Source organism: Chionomys nivalis, chromosome 1, assembly GCF_950005125.1.
Source record: "Chionomys nivalis chromosome 1, mChiNiv1.1, whole genome shotgun sequence".
In the NCBI taxonomy this organism is placed as follows: domain Eukaryota; kingdom Metazoa; phylum Chordata; class Mammalia; order Rodentia; family Cricetidae; genus Chionomys; species Chionomys nivalis.
In genome coordinates this window covers 61,897,099-61,909,700 of record NC_080086.1, presented here as the reverse complement: position 1 = coordinate 61,909,700, position 12,602 = coordinate 61,897,099, and the positions used below count along the sequence as shown (strand labels likewise).

The 12,602-nt window shown below is 52.4% G+C and overlaps 1 protein-coding gene across 3 annotated transcripts in view; it reads left to right on the top strand.

Annotated features, from left to right (window-relative positions):
* Mgll (monoglyceride lipase) overlaps positions 1 to 12,602 on the top strand; it is a 99,260-nt gene that overhangs the window by 78,655 nt on the left and 8,003 nt on the right. For all 3 annotated transcript variants that reach the window (XM_057765735.1, XM_057765724.1, XM_057765746.1), the window contains exons 5-6: positions 392 to 502; positions 10,539 to 10,628. In XM_057765735.1, coding sequence (XP_057621718.1) covers positions 392 to 502; positions 10,539 to 10,628 — 201 coding nt within the window. The remainder of the gene's footprint in view (positions 1 to 391; positions 503 to 10,538; positions 10,629 to 12,602) is intronic.

The window sequence follows — 12,602 nt, the reverse complement described above, 5'->3', positions numbered from 1 at the left end:
AATGTGCAATCAAACCCTACAGAGTCAGGCATGGTGGCTCACTCCCATAATCCCAGCACTCTGGAGACTGAGGCAGGAGAATGGTCATGAGTCTCTGGCTGTCCTGGGCTATAGAGTAAGACTCTGTCTCAAAAAAAAAAATAAAATAGGGAAGGAGAAAGTGCAAGAAGAGAGAATGAGGGAGAGGAAGAGAGAAGGAAGGAAGGGAGGGAGGGAGGGAGGGAGGGAGGAAGGGAGGAAAAGGAGGAAAGAAGGAAGGAGTGATCTGCCTGTCAGTGGATGGAATCTGCTCCAGGTCCACACTCATGCTCTTGGCCAGCATGGAAGCAGGTGAGGGGTCAGGGTCACGCTGGTTAGAAGCTGGTGCCACTCTGTCCTTTTTGCCTTGCAGGGCGGTGCCATCTCCATCCTCGCGGCTGCAGAGAGACCAACCCACTTCTCTGGCATGGTCCTGATCTCCCCTCTGGTTCTTGCCAGTCCAGAATCTGCATCAACTTTCAAGGTAAGAGGACACTGCAGCCTGTAGGGACCCAGAAGCTTCTTGAGCGTGGTGCAGCCCCTTATAGCTAGAGTCTGTGTCAAAGGCCCCACTGTTGTTCCTCACCTTCAGACACTATTGTGTGACGGATTGATGTCAGAAAGTCACCAGGGCTTAAGTTGAAGTCAGGTATGTCTTTCCCCTCAACACAAAAGAAAAGGCTTCCTGTTTGCGCGTGTTGTACTGGCCAAAGTTAAGAGAAGGAAAGGTTACAATTGTTCTCGAGCTGGCGGAGTCACGTTTGCTGACAAGTCCCACGCAAGTGTGAGCTTCTGTACCCGAACGTTTGCCAGCCTCAGCAGAAAGCGAACTCGGAGTGGAGCCGCAGCTGCAGATCCTGTTCCCGGCTGCTCTGTTCCATCTCTGAGCTCTTCCACCCTGATGAATGGATGCATCATTTTGGATTGTGGGTATAACAGTTTGCTGCTGTTGCTAGAGCTTTGACCCCTTTTGACAAGGTTAACGAGACAAGGAGACACCTAGAACTGAATCTACCCCCACTCCAAGAAAGGAGCCAAAGCCAGTCGCTCTGAGGGACTGTGGATGTGGCCTTAGTGCAGATCTGTCCTTAGGAGAAGCACCCAAGGAGTACCCCAGTCTGGCAGAGGCTGCTGTGGCCTGGGCCACCTCTCAGGATGCTTGGAGGGGAGTGAAGGTGAGGTGATGTGTCCTGGGTCCAGGTACCCTGGGCAGCTCTCAGGATGCTTGGAGGGGAATGAAGGTGAGGTGATGTGTCCTGGGTCCAGGTGCCCTGGGCAGCGTATATTCTCACCACCAAATGATGACAGGAGGCTGTTTCAATACCAGTGTGGTCTCTTGGGACCCAAGTAGAGCTGGTACTTGTCTGTGTTCCCAGGCAGCGCAGTAGCATCATGGAAAGTTACAGAGGCTGTGGCCTTCTTCACATCTGCCCTGGTGGCTGTGGTTTTATGGGGCAAGACCAAGTTAGTCTGAGGCACTGTTCCAACTCGAGTAAGACAGAGGTGAGAGGGAAAGGCTCTACCGTGTCCTGATGGCTTCATTCCGGAGGCCTGTGCACCGAGCGGTCTCCAGCTGTGTCAGGAGTTGCCAAGTAGAGCTGTGTGTTCACCCACACAGTCCAGACTAGGGAAGAGGCAAGACCCGTGTGCTAGGGGTGGGGACACTGAGACTGGGAAGGGGCTGTTAGCCAGGGTTAGCGAGTGGTAGATGTGAGCCCCGGTGGGGCTGCCCCCACAGAGAAGAAAATGGATGTTTCCCCCGTAGAACAATCCACAGAGCCTTTTAGATAAAGTGCGCCACAGCAGCTGTGCCCAGAGGAGGGCCGCCAAGGTTTCCTCCCAGGGTCCCCTAGGGCTCTGTCTAGGACCAGCAGTGGCCACACTTCTGAGCTGGTGACCTTTCAGGCTTGGCACTAATAGATCACCTTGTCAAATCAGGAGCCGGGGTCTCTAGGGGGACACAGGTCTCCTCTGATTTACCAAGACAAATTAGATTTCCCCTGGCCTGCCAAGGGCCAACCCCACCCATTCTCTTGCTGCCTCCAGGCTTCAGCCGGTATTGTCTTGGACTGGCACAAAGTGCGATTCCCGGTACCTGCTTGGGTCATGTGGCTGCTCTCCGGAGGCACGTGGCCTTCTCCTCAGACAGGCTCCCTGAGAGGGGCTCACTGCGTCTTTTTTTTCTCAGTGTAATTTTAAATATTGAGGAATAATTCAGAATTCAAATACTAAAAGATGGGAAAAGGTATGGAGAAAAAGCCTGCCTCAGGGAGCGAGCAGCAGTCATGCTGACAGAGTTCACTTAGGAGATACAGTTGGTATGCACATGCGTCGTTTGTTCTGGCTGCAGATGGGGGCTTGTTCCACATATCATGGGGAATATTATTACGTGTTCCTTTGGTTGGTCTGCTTGTTCTTTGAGGGGTTTGGTTTGGTTTTTGTCATTTTTATTATATGTCTTGGTGGTCTTTCTTCATCAAAATCTGAACGGGATCTACCACAGGTTCAGATCCTGGCTTAGAGCTCCCCAAAAAGCAAACATCAGCCCCCCCCCATTTCTAGTCACTTGCTCCCGTGAGCCTCACAGATGGACTGTGCTCTGGGAAATGAAATGGAGGTAGGGTTCACAGGCAGGGGATTCTGAGGGGTGGAGGAGATGAGGACTCAGAGTTGAAGGGTAGGGGTGGAGGGGGAGCTTCCCCACTTGTCCTGGGAATAGCCCCAGAGCCAAACGGATCCTGAGCTCACTTAATGGCGCTGGCATGCAGCTTGGTGGTGGGCACTGGCCTCCGGTGAGTGAATGTGGGACCCGCACAGCAGAGCCCAACACAGGAAGAGAAATCCCAGGTCCTCAGACTGCATCGTCCAGCCAGTACTAGCCTAACCTCAGCTGGTCCCAGATAACACATCCGTCTTCCGTCTTCGTATGCATGTGGGTGTGGAAGGCGACCAGCTTCACCCCTGGGATGGGAGGGTGCCCAGTCACCACCATCTGCTCTTTCCACCGAGGCTCTGTTCGGACAAGCTGGGATATATTTAGCCTGAGGAAGAGACTGGGGACAAAGACAGCAGCGCCCAGCGCTCTCTGCTGAGGAAGTGGTTTCACAGGGAAAACGGCAGCAGCAGAAATTTAGAGACCAAAATTGCAGAGAACAAGTTTGAGCCGCTGCCCCGGCTATCGCCTCAGTCTCGTGTGTCTTCTAGGATCTCTGCTTTTTCTAGGAGCCTCAAGGAAAGCAAAATTCCTAGGCAGGACTGGGCTGGGGCTGCCAGGACTGTCATCAGTGGAAACCATGCCCCTGCCTGAGGTCCCTGGAGTCCAGAGCAGGGCTCTGCAGGGTCCCTAGCCAAAGTATGGAGAGGGGCTATCTCCAGGAGCCCCTGTCTCTCCCAGAGAACACCAGCTGCTGGGACAGGAAGTGACTCCTAATTCACAGGAGAGGAAGTGAGGCCATTGTCTTCCTCAAGGTCAGCTTGATTGCTACTGAGCCAGGGATCCAGCCCCCTTTCACCCTAAACCGTGACCTCGGTCATCTTCCTGTGACTAGATCCTACTTCCCATCTGAACACGCCAAGCCTGTTTTTGGCAGTGGACTCCATCCAGTGAGCTGGAAAGAGTATGGAGTGGAGAGGGGATGGGATGGGGCTGCAGGTGAGTGGCCTGGCAGGGGCCAGTGGGGCAGCCACCATAAACTCTCAGTGTGACTACCCCTCATGGGCACCTGCTCTCTGAGAGCTGGGGTTTAGATCTCCAGACCTGTGTCTTGAAAGCAAGCCCTCCACCCTGGAGTCATCAGAGCGTGCTCTGAGTCCCTGGAAAAGCATGGGACAGCTACATTTCTATTGCACGATTGCCTGGAGAGCTGTATTCCTGCCCAGAACGACCTGAAGCGACCCTAGAAAGCCTTGCCAGATCACAGATGTGCCATCCCATGGCCTCCTGAATGCTTGCGGGAACCACGTCAGAACGAAGGAGCCGTAATTACTTCTCACAGCAAGTTCTTCACAGGCAGAAGCTTAAAAATGATCGCAGGAGCCGTTAAGGCCTTTGGATCAATAAAGGCATTTATGCATGTCTCTGCTGTTTACAGTGATGGGCACTGCAGTTGATTCAGAGTTGTCCCCAGGGTGTGAAAGGACTCAGGACACCCCCTCCTCCAGGCCTTGCTCATCAGGAGAGCAGCCTGTCGTGGGAGCGGAGTTTCTGTTTATAGGGGCTGCATCATGACCGGCAGCTCAGCCACAGAGCTAGTACACACCTGCCATCCCAATTCTCCGAAAGTGGAGACAGAGAGTAGTGAGTTCAAGGCTAGCCTGAGCTACCCTGTGAGCTCACGTCTCAAAAAAGAGCATAAAAGTTTCAGGTCATACACGTCTCCAGAGTCTCCACTAGGGGTGCTGTTTGCTTCTCATTCAATTGAGAAGCAAGGACCAAGGGCCAAGCTCTGCAGGGGTCAGTCTTCAGAAACACCCCAAGAATCCTTAAGGTGGCCTTTACTGACCCCATTTGACAAATGAAGAAACCATGTGATCTAGACATCACCCCTCCTGGAGCTTACCCAAAGGAATCCAAGTTGGCTTATCACAGAGACATCTGCACACCAGGTTCGCCGCTGAGGTAGTCGGTGGCCAAGATATGGAACCAGCCTCGATGCCCATCACCAGATGACTAGGTAAAGGAAGTGTGGTCTGTTCACACAACGGCGTTTTACTCAGCCCCAAAGAACAAAATTATGTCACTCACAGGAAAGTGGATGGGCCTGGAAATCATTACGTGAAATGAAATAAACCAGACCCAGAAAGACAAATGTCACATTTCCTCTCGTATACAAGACCTGCAGCATACACACACAACCGCACATACTCACACAGACTCATACTCACATATACACATATACTTGTACATAGCACACACATACACATGCAACATAAACACGTGTACATATGTATATGCATGCACACATACACACAGGCTTGCGTCTACCACACATACACATGTATATGCAGACACATATAATGTGAAAATGGTACTATTGAGAAAAAGAAATGAGTTCAGTAATAATAAATAAGGGACTGTGGGAGCAGGAGAGAAAATGGGGTAAATAGGGGCAAAATACATGATCTACCTGAATGAAATGTCTACAGAACCCAGCAGTTTGATAATGACTATATGCTAACATATGCTAATAAAAGTTGTTAAAGAGAGTTTCTCAAGGATTCAGCCCCACAGTTTACACCCAAGTTGACTAACTTGGGTTCAGCTTGCCTGTTGGGATGGTGGGGAAGGCAGGCAGCTCATAGTCTCCTCTTCCTGAGCTGGGCCCACGGCTGTCTCCATGCCTGCAGGACAACTTGAAGTACCTGAAGAGCCCTATTGAAAAGGCAGCTGAAGTGACGACTGCTTGGATACCATATGCATTCCACCTGTGGGTGAGCACAACCCCACCCTCCACCTCCTGGGGAAATCAGGAGCACGGCTCGCTCTGTAGCCAAGGCTTAGGGATATGATCACAGCTGCTTTCCAGGAGCCAGCTAGCAACCTTGACTCCTTGCTCCCCAGGTTGTGGGATCTACTGTGGTGCCGCCTTTCTCTCTGCCTCCTCGGCATTGGGCCCCTGTCTGCCGCTCATCCCTCTTGTCCTTCAGCCCTTCAGCCCCCTTCCACTGCAGAGGTCTTCCTCCTCCCAGCCTCCATCCCTGCTGAGTGCAGGGTAGGGAAGGGCCTCTTGCAGATGCTTGGTGCCCTGTGTCTCAGGAACAGCCCTCTGCCTGCCTGGATTTCCTGGTGGAAGCAGCTGCTAACATACCTAATCTCTTTATGCCCTGTGGTGGTTGTTGTCCAACGGCACGCTCCCCTCTGAACGGGTCCCATTAGAAACCTTATGTAGAACTTCCGACACATGTTAGAAAGTTGGTGACCAGCACTGGGCAAGCATCAGCCTGCCCAGCAGAAGGGGCTGGAATATGCCTCCTACTCTGCCTGTGTGCTGGGGTCAGTGAGGTTTCAGGAGATTCAGGTGGGATTTGCTGGGCCATACCTGAGACCGGAAGTCAGAGGTCTTGGGGTGGCCTGGGTATGTGTGAACCCTGATCCTCAGACATCACTGTCTTTTGTTTATTTTCCTGTTGCTGTGATAAAGAAAACTATCCTGACTAAAGCAACTTAAGGGAGAAGGGGTTTATTTAGCGCTCTGCTCCAGGTTACAGTCCATTATGGTGGCGAAGACACAGCAGCAGAGGTCGAGGGAGCTGGTTACACTGCATCTGTAGTCAAGAAGCAGCAAGGGAAGCTTGCTAGTGCTCCCTAGTGCTCAGCTCCCTTCTCCATTTTAAGCAGATCCTAGGAAAGTCCCACCCACAGGAGGCAGGTCTTACAGTCCCTATCAGACACCCCCAGGGGCTATAACAACCAAGACAGTCCCTATCAGACACCCCCAAGGGCTATAACAATGAAGACAGTCCCTATCAGACACCCCCAGGGGCTATAACAACCAAGACAGTTCCTATCAGACACCCCCAAGGGCTATAACAATGAAGACAGTCCCTATCAGACACCCCCAGGGGCTATAACAACCAAGACAGTCCCTATCAGACACCCCCAGGGGTTATAACAACCAAGACAGTCCCTATCTGACACACCCAGGGGCTATAACAACCAAGACAGTCCCTATCAGACACCCCCAGGGGTTATAACAACCAAGACAGTCCCTATCAGACACCCCCAGGGGCTATAACAACCAAGACAGTCCCTATCAGACACCCCCAGGGGTTATAACAACCAAGACAGTCCCTATCAGACACCCCCAGGGGCTATAACAACCAAGACAGTCCCTATCAGACACCCCCAGGGGTTATAACAACAAAGACAGTCCCTATCAGACACCCCCAGGGGCTATAACAACCAAGACAGTCCCTATCAGACACCCCATGGGCTCTAACAATGAAGACAGTTCCTATCAGACACCCCCAGGGGTTATAACAACAAAGATGATAGTTCCTATCAGACACACCCAGGGGCTATAACAACCAAGACAGTCCCTATCAGACACACCCAGGGGCTGTCTCACAGGTGATTCTAGATGCTGTCAAATTGACAACTAATAAATACTGTCACATCACCACCACACATGCAAACCCCTCTTCCATAGTTTTCTCTTCCATCCCTGTCCAGGAATGGGGCATCTGCCCCAGGCATTGCCATTCTCTCTCCAGAGTTGGCTCATACCCAGATCTCCCACAGCCACCAATATACTGAGACACTTCTGTTCTCTGGGTGGCATCCCGTGGGGCAGACCCTGACAAAAGGCTGCATCCCTGCAGGCTATGGCCCTCATCCATGTCTGTGAGTGGGCAGTCAGTCCTGTTGCTAGGACACCAGCATCTTCATCTATACAGCCAGCACTGGACATTCATTGTTAGGAGTTGGTGCTTAAGCAGTGTACTCCCCCATCCTGAGGGCTAGCACAGTAACTCCAGGGGGCAGGAGCGACTGTGTTTGAGCGGCCACTATGGCATCACCTCCCCCATACAGGCTGAGGCCAGGCCCGGTGTGTTCCCACCACATCTCCCCACTGGGCTTTAGGCTGCTGGGGAAAAGAAAATTACTGTCAGGACACAGCCTCTGTATTGGGAAGGGAGGTGAGGCCACAGTCCCCTGTTCATCTCTGGGGGGACAGCCTATTTTAAAGCCGCACATCTCAGGAGGGAGTGACCTTTCCCTCAACCCCTCAGTTTTCCCAGAAAGCTTCCTTTAGCTGCCCAAATGTTCCCCGCAAATGGAGGAAGAAGACTGCTGGCTAGCAAGAGGAGACAAGAGATGTTCTCACTGTGATTCTCCCTTGGAGGCAGATTGCCTGGCACCAGAGCCCCTCTCTGCAGCCCCTTGTGGAACTAGAAATGGCTCCAGCCATCCCAGTCCTTGTCTCCATCTTGAATGTCCTTGTCTGCTTGAGAGCCTGGGGTAGAGGCCGCAGTACCTGAAGGCATCCTGCTTTGGTTTAGGTGGGGCCACAGCAGGTTGCCCTGTCTGTTCCATGAGCAATACTGAATAGGACCGGAAGCTCTGTGCCCAGGGCCACATGGAGTCAGGTGACATGACGCAAGAGAGGGATCTGGTGGTGGAGCTGGGAAGAGGCACCATGCGGTTTTTCTCTGTTTCAGGCCAGTGCTAAGGCCGTCTCTGTTCCTCTACTTTGCTGTCCCTCTTTCCTGGTCCTCTCTCACTGTCTCCCGTGAATGCGGCCGAGAGTGCTAATCTGTACCATATATAAGCAGTCAACCACTGAACCACGAATGCTCCCTGTGGTGACACGGCGGACAGTCAAGCGGTCTATCAATTGATTCATCCATTCTGCAGGAAGGATTTTGCAGTGGGTTGCCAGCTGTTCCCTGACTTGTGGCTGTGGCAAAAAAATCATTTGGATCAAGCAGAAGGGGACAGTGCCTGGGATAGTGGTATAAGCACACCTGTCTTCCTGTAGCCTGGGACCTTGCTGCAACCTCTGAGAATATCAGGGATAGAGGGGACCAGCCAACAGCCCTCACATGGATTCGGGAGCTGGGTCGGAAGTCATGGAGAACAGCAGAGTGTCTGGAAGTCAGTTCTATGAAACTTGATGGTAGATGAAGATTTCCCCATAGCAATGCTGCTGCCTAAGGAGGCTATGGCCCTGGACACCCCTTTGCTGCAGTCTGAGTCCAATGAAGGCCGCAAGGCTGCAGCCCACAGCTTCCTTGTACTTACTGGCTGCTTTTACTTTGTCCTTAGATTTTGTAACTTTTGAAAGCACAGCTTCCAACTCCAGAACTCGGGCTCCCAAGAAAGCCCCTGCTTCTTGTATTTTACAGACGTTTCCTCCAAGCGTTTGTCGTCATTTCCAGATCCTAATCCCTTCCATTTCAGCACAAGTGCTGAGCTGCTGCATAAAACCCATCTCTTACACACACACACACACACACACACACACACACACACACACACCACTCATACTAACTCTTCCACCCCAGATGGCTTCACAGAGTGAAACCTATTAACACCCGACACAGGGTGTACCGATGGAGTCCTCTTGTGTCTACACTGAACTGTCCGGCACTGGAGCCCAGGGCTCTGGCACCCTGACACAGTAGCAGCAGCAGCAGCAGCAGTTAACACCAGTGAGCTTTGTTTGCCTGGATGCCAAGGTGCGTCCAGAGTGCAATGAGCTAAGATATTCTCAGAGGTAGGAGTTGGCAGTGCCCTCTATGGACAGGCAAGATAGGGTGTTCAAAGTACACTCCACCACAGTGTCCTTTATGGGCAAAGCAGGCCTTACTCTGCCTGGTCAGAGGAGGCAAGTTGGCTGGATGAGGCTGGGGGAGTCCTGGCTACAGCATCATCTGGAGAACGTCAGTGGCTGTTGTGGGCATCAGAAGAAAGAGCTAGAACTCTCAGGTGCTGTCATGGAAAGAGAGACAGGCAGAGAAAGAGAGGCGCAGTAAAAAAAAAGGCAGGTGTGTTTCCAGTCGGCCCTGCTGACCACAGGGAGGCCAAGCCTCCATTGTTCCAGTATCCCAAGGTTCTAATAATTTTTTTTTTTTTTTACAAATGCTGGATAACAGTTAAGCCCTACTCAAAGGATCTAGTCAATATCACCTAGCAGAGGCTTCCCATGCCACAAACAATTCACCCACCATCTAAAGACCAACCTGTGTAGCAAGCGCCCTCCACACCTAAGAACTCACCCTTTGCCAGCTCCTATGGTTCTAATTTCAGCATTTCACCTTTGACATAGCTTCTTTCGCCCAAAGTGTCTGCACTCATTGCAGACGTGAAATTAAACAGCCTCTCTCAGAAGGCAAACATGCAAGACTGAGAATATCTGAGATCCAAAGGGGGCTGGGCTGAGACCGAGTCAGGCTCATCGTGTTGGCTGGGCATGTATAGAATGCCAGGCTTTATCACACAGAATGTTATTAATCTTCCCTGTGGTCTGTTTGGGGGAATGACAGGGTCCCCACCGGCAGCTGTGCCAACAGAGCTCAGTATTGAGTCCCAGCCTGTGTTCCTGGCTCACGGAGCTGGGAACCAGATAGGGGGCTCCTTCCCTCTGCCACAGGACTTCCTGTTCAGGCTGGTGATGGTTTGTTTTCCATGTGGTGGAACATAACATGCAAGCGATTCTCTCTGATCCGAGCTTCCCTGCTTTCTCCGCTCGCTGACAGCTGATGCAATGATTCTAACTCTGCTGCGTCGTTGTGGTGCCTTGGAGAAGGGGTGCATCCCAGGGCACAGCCTCATCAGTGGCTCTCAGAAGCCATTCACAATTACATCTGATGCGTGGTTATATCTGCACAGAATCCAGAGCAAGAAAACAGACATGGTGGTCACACCAGCAGGAGAGCAGCCCTGCGTCGGGGCCCTGCGTCCCGAGCATCAAGGCCAGCGCACTCAGCAGGAGTGCCAGCTCCTTGCCCAGGTGGTACTCTAGCCCTCCAGCATGGATGGCCTGCACTCATGACTCTCTTTTTACCTCCCTGCCCAGGTCCTTGCTGCCAAAGTGCTCAACCTTGTCCTGCCAAACATGTCCTTGGGACGCATTGACTCCAGCGTGCTGTCTCGGAACAAGTCGGAAGTGAGTGCAGATGGACATTGGGGTGTTGGGAACGATACTCAGGTGAAGGCCAGGCCCAGTGAGATCTGACCTCGGCTCTGTCCTCGCCACTCTGCTGCCATTTCTGGGTGGTAGGAAGATGGGGACACAGTGGAGTGAGAAGTTTTGTCATTGTCTTGGGTTAGGAGAAGGTGGAGAGTCTGAGCTCCACTCCAGACAACTGGATGGAGGACGCTGTGCGGTTAAGATGGAGGACGCGCTGTGCGGTTAGGATGGAGGACACGCTGTGCGGTTAGGATGGAGGACGCGCTGTGCGGTTAGGATGGAGGACGCGCTGTGCGGTTTGGATGGAGGACGCTGTGCGGTTAGGATGGAGGACCTGCTTAGGGGTCCCACTGCTGGGCTAGCCTGAGAACCTGCTGGGAGTGCCCACTGGCGGATTGATCGTGAAAGCCTGAAGGCTTGAAGGAGCAACCCTGGACATGTAGAAGATATCAGAATTACCCTGAAAACTAAGCAAATTGGTTGCCACTTTTCTGCCTTGGTTTCTTTTCTTACCTTAGGAGCTTGAATCACACAAAGACCCTAAACCCCTCCCCCGAGGGTGAGGACTCTGGCAACCCCTGTGCCCTGGCCTGCTTTCCTGGGCAGTCAGACTCTGGCTTCCTGGTCGGGTTCCACCCTGGGGCACATTCAGGTCTGGGGGCAGAGAATGCCCTTGTCATCATGCTGGAAAGTGGAAAGCCCCCAGGCTTCCCGCCAGCTGTGTAAGAGACAGGTAGGAGGCTGGAGTGTTGCTCAGTGTGGAGAGCAAGAAACCCTGGTTCCTATCCTCAGCTCAGTGCAGGGGCATTCCGGGAAACCTGAGGGCTTCGGTTTAGGGATCTGTTCATCTTCCCTTAAACTTTTAATACAGCTTTACGCTAAAACCTGTAGTGACTCTCAAACCAACATTCTGGGGACAAATTTAACTGCCACGGGATGGAGAGGGTGGGCAGCTTGTATGACCCTTAGTCTTTCTGAATGTTTGAAAAGACCCAGAAAGGCCAACGTCAACCGATAGACATCAACCCTTAAAACTTGTTCCTTTTGCTGTGCTGGGCCCTTCAGCCCACTCCGGGGGCCTTTGCTCTGTGGTAGAAACTACTGTGTGAAGGGGGTTTCGTGGTAGGCATGGACTCCTTGACCTGAATCTCAAATAATGGGCCCAGCTTGAATTGGTGCTGGTTGGTGAGCCCAATCAAAAAGGGTGGCAAAGAGGGGCTTCCCTTGGACATCTGCACCAAACAGCGGGTTGTCTTTCTTCCTACACAAATGGCAAAGGGGAAGAAAGGAGGAAGAGATCATTCCAGGTCCTCTTTTGAAAAGCAACAAGTCATTTCTGAGGTCTTACGGAGAATGTAGGGTACTGTGGAGGTGCTCTCAGGTTCCACAGCTCCCAATTGCCTCTTGCATACTTTGGGCCAGCTGAGAACTTAAGATGTCTCCCTGCAGGGGACATGGGACTGGGGGTGCTGGGCAGCCTGGAGATCTCGGCCTTTGAGTGGCTAGAACACCCCCGGCCCCCATCCTTAGAGTAGAGTCTCTGCCTCCTTGCTGCCTTTCAACCTGTGCTGAGCATTAAAAATAGCCACTCCACCCACCCAAGAGAAATGGCAAGAAGAGGCCCCACCCAGCAGCGCAGCGCACAGCGGGAGTCTTGAGGCTCATCTTTGTAGGGCACATTGCCCATGGCGCCCTAAAGTTAGGAAAGCCTCTAAACACCAAACAATGCTCCCCTAACTTGCCAGTGCAGGCTGGGGAACTGAAGGACTGAAGCTGGGCGCTGGGGGATAGCACAGGAGGAAAGTGAAAGGGCAGAAAGAAGGTGGGGTTGGGAGAAGCAGGTGATTCTCTTGACAGCAGATGTTTCCTTGGGTTTGTCGTACCACAGTCCTCTAGCCCACCCAATGCTGTTAGTGCCGCTTTACTATGGCCAGCCCTGAGTCTTGTTCT